This window comes from Pteropus vampyrus, unplaced genomic scaffold, assembly GCF_000151845.1.
Source record: "Pteropus vampyrus isolate Shadow unplaced genomic scaffold, Pvam_2.0 Scaffold146, whole genome shotgun sequence".
In the NCBI taxonomy this organism is placed as follows: Eukaryota; Metazoa; Chordata; class Mammalia; order Chiroptera; family Pteropodidae; genus Pteropus; species Pteropus vampyrus.
In genome coordinates this window covers 149,288-161,394 of record NW_011888927.1, presented here as the reverse complement: position 1 = coordinate 161,394, position 12,107 = coordinate 149,288, and the positions used below count along the sequence as shown (strand labels likewise).

Genomic DNA, 12,107 nt, shown 5'->3' with positions numbered 1-12,107 from the left:
AGCTTGTCAAGACAATATTAAGTGGAATGATTATATATATAATCTCCATCTATACCAAGAGATCTTTTCTAAAATTGTTTAATGCTACAATAGGGCATGCTTAACTTATAAAAGGCTTTATTTCTGTTAAATCTTTGTAAAATGAGAATTTTAGAAGTATTTGAAAGGGTATAGCATATAACAGTACCTGTCACGTAACAGCAATCTTAACAAGCCAGTATATGAGTGTAATTAAAGACAGGAAGAGGGAACTACATAACACTAATCTTGGCTCCACCTCAAATGTATTCTGGTGTCTTGGCAAGACATTAAACAAAAATGATTATTTTCTTATTTATAGAATGGAAAGGATTTAACCTAAATTGTATAGGGTAACGGAGTAAGGGAGATGAGAGATTTAGACAAACATTCTATAAAAATGTTAAGTGCTTTAGTTGATCAGATATTTAAACTCTTTCAGCTATTAAATAATAGAAGAAAATGGAATTGAATATGATATCAACATGGAACAGTCTAATGATTCATTAGTAGTCAACCATAATGATTCCGAAGATTCGAAAACAGATTCTCAGGTAATTTGAGGTAGAGATTCAACTGGGAACTTTTTCCCATCCTAAGGGAAAGCAACATGCCTTTTAATAACTTTTTATGCTTAAGGAATAGTGTTATATTTAATGTATTCAAGAATTTTAACATTTTATTACCTCTAATCCTATGATATATTCATAAAAATTTATGCACAAGGAAAAATATGTCATCATTGTAGGTTCCATTTCCATGGACAATTTTATTTCAGTAAAGTTGAAATAAAATACAATAAAACTCAATTTTACTTAAGAACTGCTTGCAATTCAGTCTGTGAATTGACAGCTCCTGCAAAATGTAAAGTGAATAATTATTTGAAAAATGATTGTCTTTCCATTTTTATCATAAACATTCTACATTTTAAAAAAATTTGCATATTTTACAAACACTGAAGTGTTTTGTTTTGTTCTTCTGCAAAGCATCCAGCTTGTATGGACTCCAGAGATCCTTCCTTTGGACAAAATGGTTCCAGTAGAATTTTACCCTTTACTACTCATGAAGCAAATAATTCACTCACATCACAGAATATACCAGGATCCCTGACTCATGCACAGACTCTTTCTGCAGAGCAGTTCCACATAGTGGACCAAAATGGGCAACCTATTCAATATGAACTTCAGTCATTGGGGGATTCTAATGCACAAATGGTGAGTATATTTTATAAATAACCATTTTTTTTTTGCCATTTGTAAATATATATTTGTATTTTCTTACTAGATGATCTAATTTCTTGACACTGTTGACTTACATTGCTTTAAAAATACTGTTTCCATGGCATTCACTTTTAAGTTATGTAAGGATTTCAAAAGATTTCTTTCCAGGACTACAAATTGTACTTCAACCCAATAGTCCTCAGTCACTCTCTAGGCAAACTGGTGCTTTGAGATCAGTTGGAAATGTAATATAATCAGTAACTAGTGCTAAGGTACCAGAGTCTACATGTAACTTACATTAATTTTTTGTACATACATTTTGTACAACTCAAGGTTATTGCTTTATCACTATCTCAGCCCCTGACTTACATTCCATGTGCTAGTGTGCTTTCTTAAAGAAAAAGCAGTGGAAGTAGCAATGGTATAAGGGAAATAAAGCATAACTTGACTGATCTTTGTAGGTATATATATGTCATATGAATAACAATGATGAAAATACTACTTTAAACTGTTAACTAAAAGTATTAATGACCAAACTAAGTTTGTAGTTTGAATAGATGAGAGATGGTTTTGATTTAAAGAGAGGAAATTACTGAGAAAAACTTCCAACTTGCTTTCTGATGAATAGGAACATACTTAGATTAGTAATATTATGAAGAGTAATGTTACCGCTTGTTTACCTGTATTTTTAAAATTTTCTACAATGAACATTTATTAATTTCATAATAAAAATATTTTTTAAATTATATTTTTAGTTATAAATTATACTACAGGTAAGCAACCATTTTACCAAAAATTAATCCTTGTTTCTGTTTCTAGTCTAGAGCATTTTAGAGTTAATTTCTGTCCTTTTGTGCCCTTATAATCCAGCTAAATTCTGGCATTGATAGTAATTTGGTTGAGATGTGGCTAAGTGTAGACAAGTGAGGCTTTTTGTGTATGTTCAGGCTCAAGAAATTTCTGGGTCTGCTTCAGGACTGAAATGCAAAGTAAGGGTAGGCTTTTGTAACCATACTGCATCACCAGCAGAGATTAATATGCAACAAATAATCTAGATGTGAACCAACACATTTTAATATTTCATGTCCAGAATGAAATACTTTTGCAATCTCTCCTGTTATTTGACACTTATTCTAGATTCTCTCAGGACATTTAGAAAGTCTCTATGTTCTGATAGAAGGGTCAAGTGGTCTAAATATATGAAGGGTTAGCATTTTACACAGGGTAACTTTCTGAAAAAGGATGTTAAGGTTGTTTATTTGTTTGATTCTAAAAAAAAGTTAAGAGTTCTCTTTGTAATTGTTGTAAACTTTCTATACAAAGTGATTATACAGGTTATTTAACATTGTGTGGGGTAGAAGATGATCAGAAGGTTATTTAAAACTATGAAATAGGAAACATGTGGCATGAAGCATGGAAATAAATGTAAGAAACATAGAGTGTAAGAAAGTAATTTCTTCAAAAAACCAGAGATCAGAAAGTGGTGATATTCTAATAAACTTAGTGGAACTTTTGAGTTTTTTTGTTTATTTTAATAGACTTTATACTTTAGAGGAGTTTTAAGTACACAGTAGAATTGTGGAGAAGATAAAGAGATTTCTCATTATCCCCTGTCCCCCTACCAAATGTATAATCTTCCCCTTTATCAACATTCCCCATCAAGTGGAGCTTTTTGAAAGAGATGCCTTTTTTTTTTAAATATTATTTTTATATAGAAGCTATCAAGGAGCTAGTAAAAATTCTGTAGGGGGTGAATATGAAATGAATGTGGAGGTTTTAGAGTTAAGTGGGGATGGTATTTTGGATTTATTAGGTACATTGTACACAAAGAGCCCAGTAAATATTCAGTCAAGATTTTCTTATAATTTCGTGGTCTGCCTCAAATAGAATGTATTGCAGCAGATGACTCTTCAAAGCTATGTTTGTCTTCATAGTAAAGAAGAAAGGTAATTAGCTTTTTATTAAAATGGGTAAAGTAAGATTATTATCAAATTACATGAATTGAAAATAGTTTTTTAGGTACCAGGTAGAATAAGTGAAGGAGAAAAAATGGAGGAGACTCTTCTCCACTGTGCTTGGGAAACATCGTTTCAAAATTAAGGGGACATTCCACTGATCAGTCTTAATTATGAACTTTTCATATGATTGAGTAAATTATAAATATATGTGTTTTATTTAGGTTTAAAAATAACCACAGCACATTATATGGAGTAAAATATTAAAAATATTATTATTACCATTGCCTTTTAAAGTCCATTTTGTATTGTTTTATTTTTGCCTTTTTTAAGGTTTAAATAACATCGTCATATACAGGTAAGCAGTACAGAGTAGTGATTAAAAGGATTTGGACAGCTTGGGTTTGAATTTCAGCTCACCTCTGTGGAGCTGTGTTACCTTGTATGACTTTTAATGTCTGTATGACAGTTTTCTTATATATAAAATATATATACCTCATATATATTTGATGAACATTAAACAAGGTAATACATGTAAAGTTCTGCCACTTAGTATGCACTCAACAAATGTAACACAGAGTTTACAGTTGCTTTTTCATGCTGAAGTGATAAGTATGGGAAGATATTTTTTTTCCCACAAGAAACTTGGTAAACATTGCAGGCTGGGAAACAATTCCTACTCTTAATTCCTAGAAACTGTTTATGATTGTATTTGAAGCATTCTACTTTGTTGAGGCTGGTTTTTTTATTTACTTTTTCTTAAATTAAAATTTTTTCAAATGACCCTCTTAAAAGGAGGAATGCAATCTCTGTCAGGCATCAGCAATGTTTTCAAGTTTTACTTAGCAGAAGGGAAGTCTAGGAAAGTGGGTAAGAATGGTTAAGGAGAGTTCCTTGCACTATTGAGAACTGAGGACAGCAGACTTCATGTGAAACTGTGTCAGTAGGAAGTAGTATGTCAGGTAATAAAGTTTACAGGGTGTATAAAAAGTCTGGAAATATAGGATAAACTTATTTTCATATATTAGTTGTATCTTCAATTAATAGGCTAAAATATTTTTCTTCAACTTCAGATGCCTTTTCAAAAGTTGATATTCCTCTAAATTTGGGGCAATGGGTTCAGTGGTTAAACTGAAAAAAAAAAAAATTTCAATAAATATACACTTTTTGGGACTCATTAGTTTTCCTTATTGACCAAGACAGGATATATATAAATGTAGGGATATAAAAATAAATCCTGTTTAATTAGACATGTAATAAATCACTGTTTTTAAACTAATTAAAATAAAGATCATGGGTGGTTAAGATCATAGGAAATAGGGTCAAAGCGCCTGTTTTGAATCCTAGCTTCACCACTTATCAATTGTGAGACTTTGGAAAATATTTTTATGTATCTCAGTGTTTTGATCTATAAAATAAGGGAAATAATAGTATCAACTATAGAGGTAGACATGTCTTTAATAATCTAAATAGTCATTCTGTTAAATTATTGTAGGCTTATGCATTTAATTTCTTTTTTAATGTTTCCAAGATGATAGTTGCCAGCCCATCAGAAAATGGACAGGTGCTTCGTGTTATTCCATCTACCCAGACAGGAATGGCACAAGTAATTATACCTCAGGGGCAGCTTGTGGATGTGAACAGTCCTCGGGGTGAGTAATAATGGGATATAGGGGATTTTAGAATGTTTTAAAGAACAAATGTATATTTAGGAAAATCACCTTATAAAAGTCAGGGTAAAATTGATCTCTTTGGATAAGATTGTGAACTGAATAATTAGAAAAAGTTTCTTAGCCCAAATAAATTTCAAGTTCATTTTTCAACTCCTGTCTAGGTTAGCTGTCTATTTCATTTTGGAATTCTGTGAAGCTGGTTGACTCTTGCTTCCTCCCAAATGACCAGTGAGCATAAAATAAATTCTTCTTAATTATAATAGCAGTAATAATAACAGCAACAATAACAAGATATAGTGCTAATAGCCACTGGAGAAGATTTTACATTTGTATTTTTATTAATATTATTGTTAGCCATGTGACTTACTTTTTTTAACGATTCTTTTGTCTTTGCTTTTCTTTCCTTTGTTCCTTTGGATTCAGAAAGGAGACTCATAGTCCCTATTTCTTTTTATTTATTCTTTCTTTACCTATTTAATATCCCTATTAGTTCTCTTCCTTTTCTTTCCCTTGCTTTTCCATCTATTTGAATCTCTTTTCTAACATCATAGCTACACTGTTTTGTTGTTCATTCATAGTTAACGATTCAGGGTAGATATTTTTACCTTAGTGTTATGATTCTATGTTTTTGTTAATAGTCAAATTAATAAAATAAACTTAAGAAAAAACATAGTTTGCAGAAAATATTATAAACAGTATAGAACAAAAAGTCAGTTTTACATTTTTCTGTTATACTGTGAAACTGTTAATATAACAATTACTTATACCACTCTTATGTCCCGACTGTGCAATTTAAGTTCCAAAAACATAATTACAGAATTTCAGTATTATAATTAGAAAGTAAACAAATTTATCAGAGAAATTCTCAATAAAGCATTGTAAGTTTATTATCTTTAGCTTCAGAGTGTATTTTCCCTTTATTTCAAATATATGAGTTTTAGTTACATTCTCATGGTCTTATTCAAGATATTAATGTTGCTTTGTTCTTGTTATTGTTGTTAAGATGCCTCTGAAGAAAAACCCAGCGACAGAAACTTACCAACTGTAAAAGTGGATGCTCTAGCAGACAATAACAGTAGTTACATTCTTCATCCACAAACATCTCTCACATTGTCCAAAAAGACAGTGACCAGGTGAGTCAGTGGGAGGGAGTTCGTCTTTTGATATTGCCATGGAAACATTTTTTAAACTTATTACATCTAAAGCTGGCTAACTATAGAAAAGATCAGAAATTCAGGAAATGTCCAAAGTGCTACTTTTTTTAGTGACATTTGCCTGTGATCTTCTGAAGCAACCTGAAAACATCTGACACTAAGAGTTTTTAGAATAAAGAAATATTCATCCTAGTTTACAAAATTTTTAATGGTTTCATCATATTTTTAAGCATTTAATTCCTCTGTGGTAAAGTGTTTAAAAATGTTTTTTGTTAACATCTATTTCAGCTTTCATTTTTGTCTTACAATAATACTGTATAATAATTTAGGAAAATATAGACATGGTTTTTATAATATTCATATTCTTTTAATTGTTCTTTGAAAATATTTTTAAATTGCTACAATATGACATTTAGTCTTAGAACTTGACGTAATATTATGTTATTCTCAAGAAGTCACCTGAATGTTTCATTAGTTCAGTTTTTGATAAATGAAAATGATTATATAATGAGAATACAAAATGAACTCTTAGATAAAGATAGAAAATACTTCAATTTTTTGAAACTATTGGTATTTGGAAAAATAAACAGATCTTTGCTTTAGCAGTTACTAAAATAGTAATGATTAAAATCATAATATACTCATTAGATCAATCTGTCATTATTATTATAATTTCTTATTATGACCTTAATATAGTGTCTTTGGCCCTAGCTAAGAGAATAAAGTAGTTGAATGCTGCGTATGTAATTTGTAATATGTATTTATATACATTTCTCCCTATCCCAGAATTCTTGAAGAACCCTTTCTGGCTCCTCTGCAGCCACTTTCTTCTAACACACCTATATGGGCCTGCCGTCTCAGGAGCTGTGAGGTGAGTTAAAAAACTTTCACTTGATTATAACTACAATTCATCCCAAAATGTCCACTTTTGAGTACAATTAAAATAGGCTATATCAGTAATATTTTGTTCATGTTTATGCTAAATCTGATCTCATCTATTCACAGACTGTAAACTCTGTTAAAGCAGAAATCATATAAATCCCTTTACAATTCATTATCATTTCTTCTCTTGCAATTCTTTGTCTTCTATGAAATTTGCCATCATGTTTCTCTATTTTTTACCTTTTTATCATTCATTTTCTTTTCTTTGCTTGCACTTATTTCATTTCATATTGTCAGTGGAAATTCTTTAAGGTTCACTGTTTGACCTTGTTTTATTTCTCCACATTTTATCCCTTGGAGAGCTTATCAACTTTTTTGACTTTCAGCTATCACTTTTATAAAAAATGATAACCCAAATCAATATCACCAGTTTTTAAATTCTGCCCTTGTTCTCATCTCAGACCTCTAGCTACATCTTTCAAGCTTTACTTGGATTTCACCTCAAATTCACTGTATCATAAACAGGAATCATTTGCCATACCACAACTAGCTCTACTTCTTAACTTCCTTGTCTGTGTAATGACAAATACCTAGGCAGAAAGTTTTAGAGTGCTTTCTTTCTTTCTCATATTCAGGTAGTCATCTGATTCTTTTAGTTTTTCCTTTAAGTATCTTCTTTTGGGGGTGCGGTGGGATGAAGGCTTCTCTTCCATAGACCTTTATTATCTTGAACTTAATTATAGTAATAGACTTCCCTCTAATCTTTTTGATTCTTCCATTTCTGGTCCTTACTGTATAGTTTTCTAAAACTACTTGCTTTTAGATATTGATTGTATTGTGATGTTTCACAGCCCACTAAGTTCAGTATTATTTTTACCATATCATCTAGCTACTGTAGCTAGCTTTCAAGATCTCCCATAATCTGATATCACCCTATCTTGTCCTATTTTATTTCCTGCTTTTCTCCAACATACCTTTTTTTTTTTTTTTTTATTAAAACACAGTTTTTTTTCCCCCCATTCTTTAATTCCTCCCCCCACTTCCACCCCTGACCTACGGATGTTGCCGTCTCCCCCCAAGAACTGGAACTCCGACCTGGCACACCTGGCCTACTTGGAGGGTCTGGCGCACCAGGGTGTGGTCCTTGGCTCCACCTCGGGCATGAACCCAGGGCCTTCTGCATGTAAAGCAGATGTACTAACCGCTACACTCTGGAGCCACCCCTCCAACACATCTTTTCATTTTTGTTAGGCTAGTCTTACCTTCCACAAACATTTCAGAATCTTCCTTTATCTCTGCTTTCATTCATTTTTAGCTCCATTTATTAATATGTATTTTTTCTTCTACTTACCTTTCTAACTATTCTTCAAATCTCAATGTAAGTCCTACATATCTTTTCTATAAATAGTCAAATGGCTATTTCAGCTTTTACTTATTTATCTTTTTAAATCCTTTAGTATTCATTATCATTACTGATTTTAATTATTTACTAGCTTGGCCTGTTCATTATTATATAACATCTCCATATATAAACCATACATGATGTAATAAGTATTTAACTCTTAAAATGCTTCACTTTTTAAAACAAATCTTAAAAATATGGGAAAGAAAAACATTACTTCAGCTTTAATATTTTAAGAAAATTTCTAATAACAAAATCTAATGATGCAATGTATTGCATTTGTTAGGACATTATCACTGTTGATGCTTTTCTAAGTCCTATGTGTATATGGTAACATTTTTTCCCACAGTTTTTGTTAGTTATAGTTTTTCTAGTTGTTTCCCAAAGTTACTATTGTTATTGTTTGATGAGGGTTTTTAAATCATTGTTATAAACTTCAGCTAATCCTGTGGATATTAACACATTAGCAATTATGTGGCCAAAGCACCATTTTTTACAACCATGATGCATTGTATGGCTTACCTAATATACATCTTGTAAGAGACTAGTTAAAACTGCCCTACAGACTGAATAATGTCTACCAATGAAGTATTTTTTCTTCTCTCCTAAGCTATATTGATAGTGAAAAACTTTTGGTTAGTGGCTGAAGAATATTTTCTGCATTTTGTTCAAAATATCATTTAATAATCCTTTTTTACTTTTTGAATTTCCATTTAGTGATGTTCTTCTATAGGCATATTTTAGATTTGATCAAGATGTATTAGTTAAATTTTAATACTGTATTTAACTTTTATTTCCTGCCATAGGCCTGATTATATTTTACTAATTCTGAATTTTTCTTTTTATTGACAACATTATATACTATATTAATTTTATTTATATAAAATGTTATAGCTAAACTTTATGTTCCTACTTCTATTTGTAATGGGTATTTTGATGAAGAAATATCTAGACTAGAAGAAAATTAGTAATTAAACATAGGCATTTTCATTAATTGTAGGGAAAATTGTAGATAATGAATTTTTTGGCATTACATCATCTTTTATTATGCCAAAAGTACAGCCACAACAGTATTTTGTTACCTTCCTTCATTAAATGTATTCTTGCAAGGTAAAATATTTAGTCTAATGAGGAGGTACAAAATCCCTGCTCCCACATCTCTACTTTTATTTTCTCTAAGAGAGAAACACACATGGAGTCATTTCTGGGTGTCTATGCATTTCAGTGTAAGAGATCACATTTAACAATTTTCTCTGTTGGTATAGGAAAAGCTTCTGTTCTAGGTGAGGGATACTCACATGGTTGTGCGAAAATAATATCAATTTATTTACATAATTTATTTATACCTTGCTTTATTTCGGAAAGAATTTAAGACAGCTTACAAAAATACATAAAATAGCAAGGTGGAAGTTAAAAGTGGAGTGAAAGAATAAAGATTAACAAGAATGGAACCATAAAATAGAAGTTAGAAATGTGTATCTTAATGAACAATATGTATGTCAATGTGTATGTGTGTGTGTGTGTGTGTGTATATATGTAGACATACACACTCTTGTCTATTATCTAAGCACATTCAAAAAGGGAAACCTAGTTAGTTACTAAATTCTGTGTCCATTTGATAAAAGTAATTATGCTGATTTCTATAAAATTAAAAAAAACCATTAACTATTTTTGGTACTAAGGTCAGACAGGAATTTCTCTCAAAGAAGGATCTTCATAAAAAGAATCGTTGTAAGGAGCAAATTCTTTGACATTTTTATACGAGATACCATCCCAGTTTTCAGATGTTCAGATAGACTCATGGCATCCTATCAAAATCAATTTCAGTAAAGAAGCCCCATAGGGAATCAGTATTTTGTGGCTAGTTTTATGCCTATCTGGTTGGATACAAGAGTAGAATTTTAAATATCTGGAAACGATATGTTCTTCAAGCTATCTTCCCTAAATATAATTTCTCTCAAACAAGAGTTTGATAAGATAGTGTGGCAGTGAGTTTGGCATTCTCTAACAAATACCTAGACAATATTTATTTGATGAAGCTGGTTGAATTCAGATCAGACCCACTGGTTGTAATAGACCATTGATCTGAGGGGAGAAACAACATTCTTTTTTGAGAGCTGATGAGTCTTTCATCTTGGACAACTACCTCATTAAATTATTTGTACAATGAAACATATTTGCTAATAATTTTGTTATTTAATTTTTACTACATGCAGAAAATTGGAGATTCATACCGTGGCTACTGTGTAAGTGAGACTGAATTAGAAAGTGTCTTAACATTTCACAAGCAGGAAACACAGAGTGTTTGGGGAACCCGCCAATCTCCTAGCCCAGCCAAGCCAGCTTCACGTTTGATGTGGAAATCCCAGTATGTCCCATATGATGGAATCCCATTTGTCAATGCAGGTACTTTTTAAAAGAATTATTTAAAAGCTCATCAGTAGCCATGATCCATTGTGAAAATGTGGTTTTCCTAAGGTGATACATTTTCTTTTTGGTAGATGACAACTAAATGTTAATTGACAAAAACTTATGTTAAACTGAAAAGAAAACTTATAGTAAATATAACCAATTATTTTATGTTGTAAAATTGCATTTTAACATATTAAATCATTCTCTCTTTAGATATTATGCTGGAAATAGAAAATAAAACTATTGAAACTCCAGATAGTCTTAATACAAATTAAACAATAAGCAATTTTATTATTTCAAATATGTATAGATCTTGGTTTTTATTTTTTTCTTCATCCAATACAGGTGTCCTCTCTTGCTCTCTTGATTTGTCTTGTGGGACAAATTTGTGTCCATTTTATATCGCTTATAACTCTGGAGTTATTGTATAGAATTTGTATAAAATCAGGAATTATTATACAGAATTCTAATAGCAAGGTTCTCGATTTTAAGGTTCTTAGGTGTATTATATACACGTGTATTTTCAAACACTGGGCTAGTGTTTACTAAAATGATAGAGTTTCAAAAAATTCCCAGAGATTCACCCTAAGACTAGTCAGAGTACATAAAACCTAAAAACAAGTGATTTATTTCAGGACTATGCGGGTACTGATTCAGCTGGAAGAGTTGTAGCCTCATCCTGAACCTCTGAGGGTAAAGAGAAATACTTAGAGGAAAATAAGATAAATGTAACTCCTTCTGCCCAGGTTTATCAGTATTCTGTAAAAGAAATGAAGCATTTCCCCCAACCCTAGTTTTAATCCTCTTCTTAACTCTTCATAGGCAGCCACTACATGAATTTGGTGTGTATATCTCCAGTCTGTGCTTTTATACTTTACCATACATATTTGTATTTATAATAATGTAGTTTATTATTTTGAATATTTAAAAATATACATAGTGAACTGTAGATATTATGTAAAATTTTCACTCACCCTTATTTTTTGAAATCTATCCATATTGTTACTTATAGATCCTAGTTAATTCAGTTGAATTATTATAACATTCCAGCATATGATCAAACCACAGTTATTTTTCTAACAGTAATTTAGTTTCTTTCCATCTTTTAAATATTACAAAGAATGCAATAGCCAGGCCTCCACAATATATGTTTTTTATAGAAAGGATGTAATTAGTTTTCTGGAGTATGTGTTAAAAGTGGAATTGCTGAGCTGTAAAATATTCCCATTTCATCTTTACAGGATTCACTCAAATTGCTCACTAAAGTGGTTGTACAGATCCAGAATCTCTTCTCTAAATTTTTTTTGGCTAGATATATTTTAGAATTCTGTATTTGGGTACTATAATATGGTAATATTACAAAATACTTACAGGAAGTATTCTATAGACAA

At 31.0% G+C, this 12,107-nt stretch overlaps 1 protein-coding gene across 7 annotated transcripts in view; it reads left to right on the top strand.

Moving 5' to 3' along the window:
• The window catches only part of CARF (calcium responsive transcription factor), a 76,927-nt gene that overhangs the window by 21,558 nt on the left and 43,262 nt on the right, over positions 1–12,107 (top strand). For 3 of the 7 annotated variants that reach the window (XR_002782496.1, XR_002782493.1, XR_002782495.1), the window contains 4 exons: positions 4,725–4,845; positions 5,870–5,999; positions 6,807–6,891; positions 10,521–10,710. Coding sequence is in view for 1 of the 7 variants with exons in the window: in XM_011369126.2 (XP_011367428.1) it covers positions 504–572; positions 1,005–1,232; positions 4,725–4,845; positions 5,870–5,999; positions 6,807–6,891; positions 10,521–10,710 (823 nt within the window). In the remaining 6 variants the exon portion in view is untranslated. Of the gene's footprint in view, positions 1–458; positions 573–1,004; positions 1,233–4,724; positions 4,846–5,027; positions 5,095–5,869; positions 6,000–6,806; positions 6,892–10,520; positions 10,711–12,107 lie in introns of those variants that run through there. The other 4 variants (XR_002782494.1, XM_011369126.2, XR_002782497.1 and 1 more) reach the window with 3 other exon arrangements.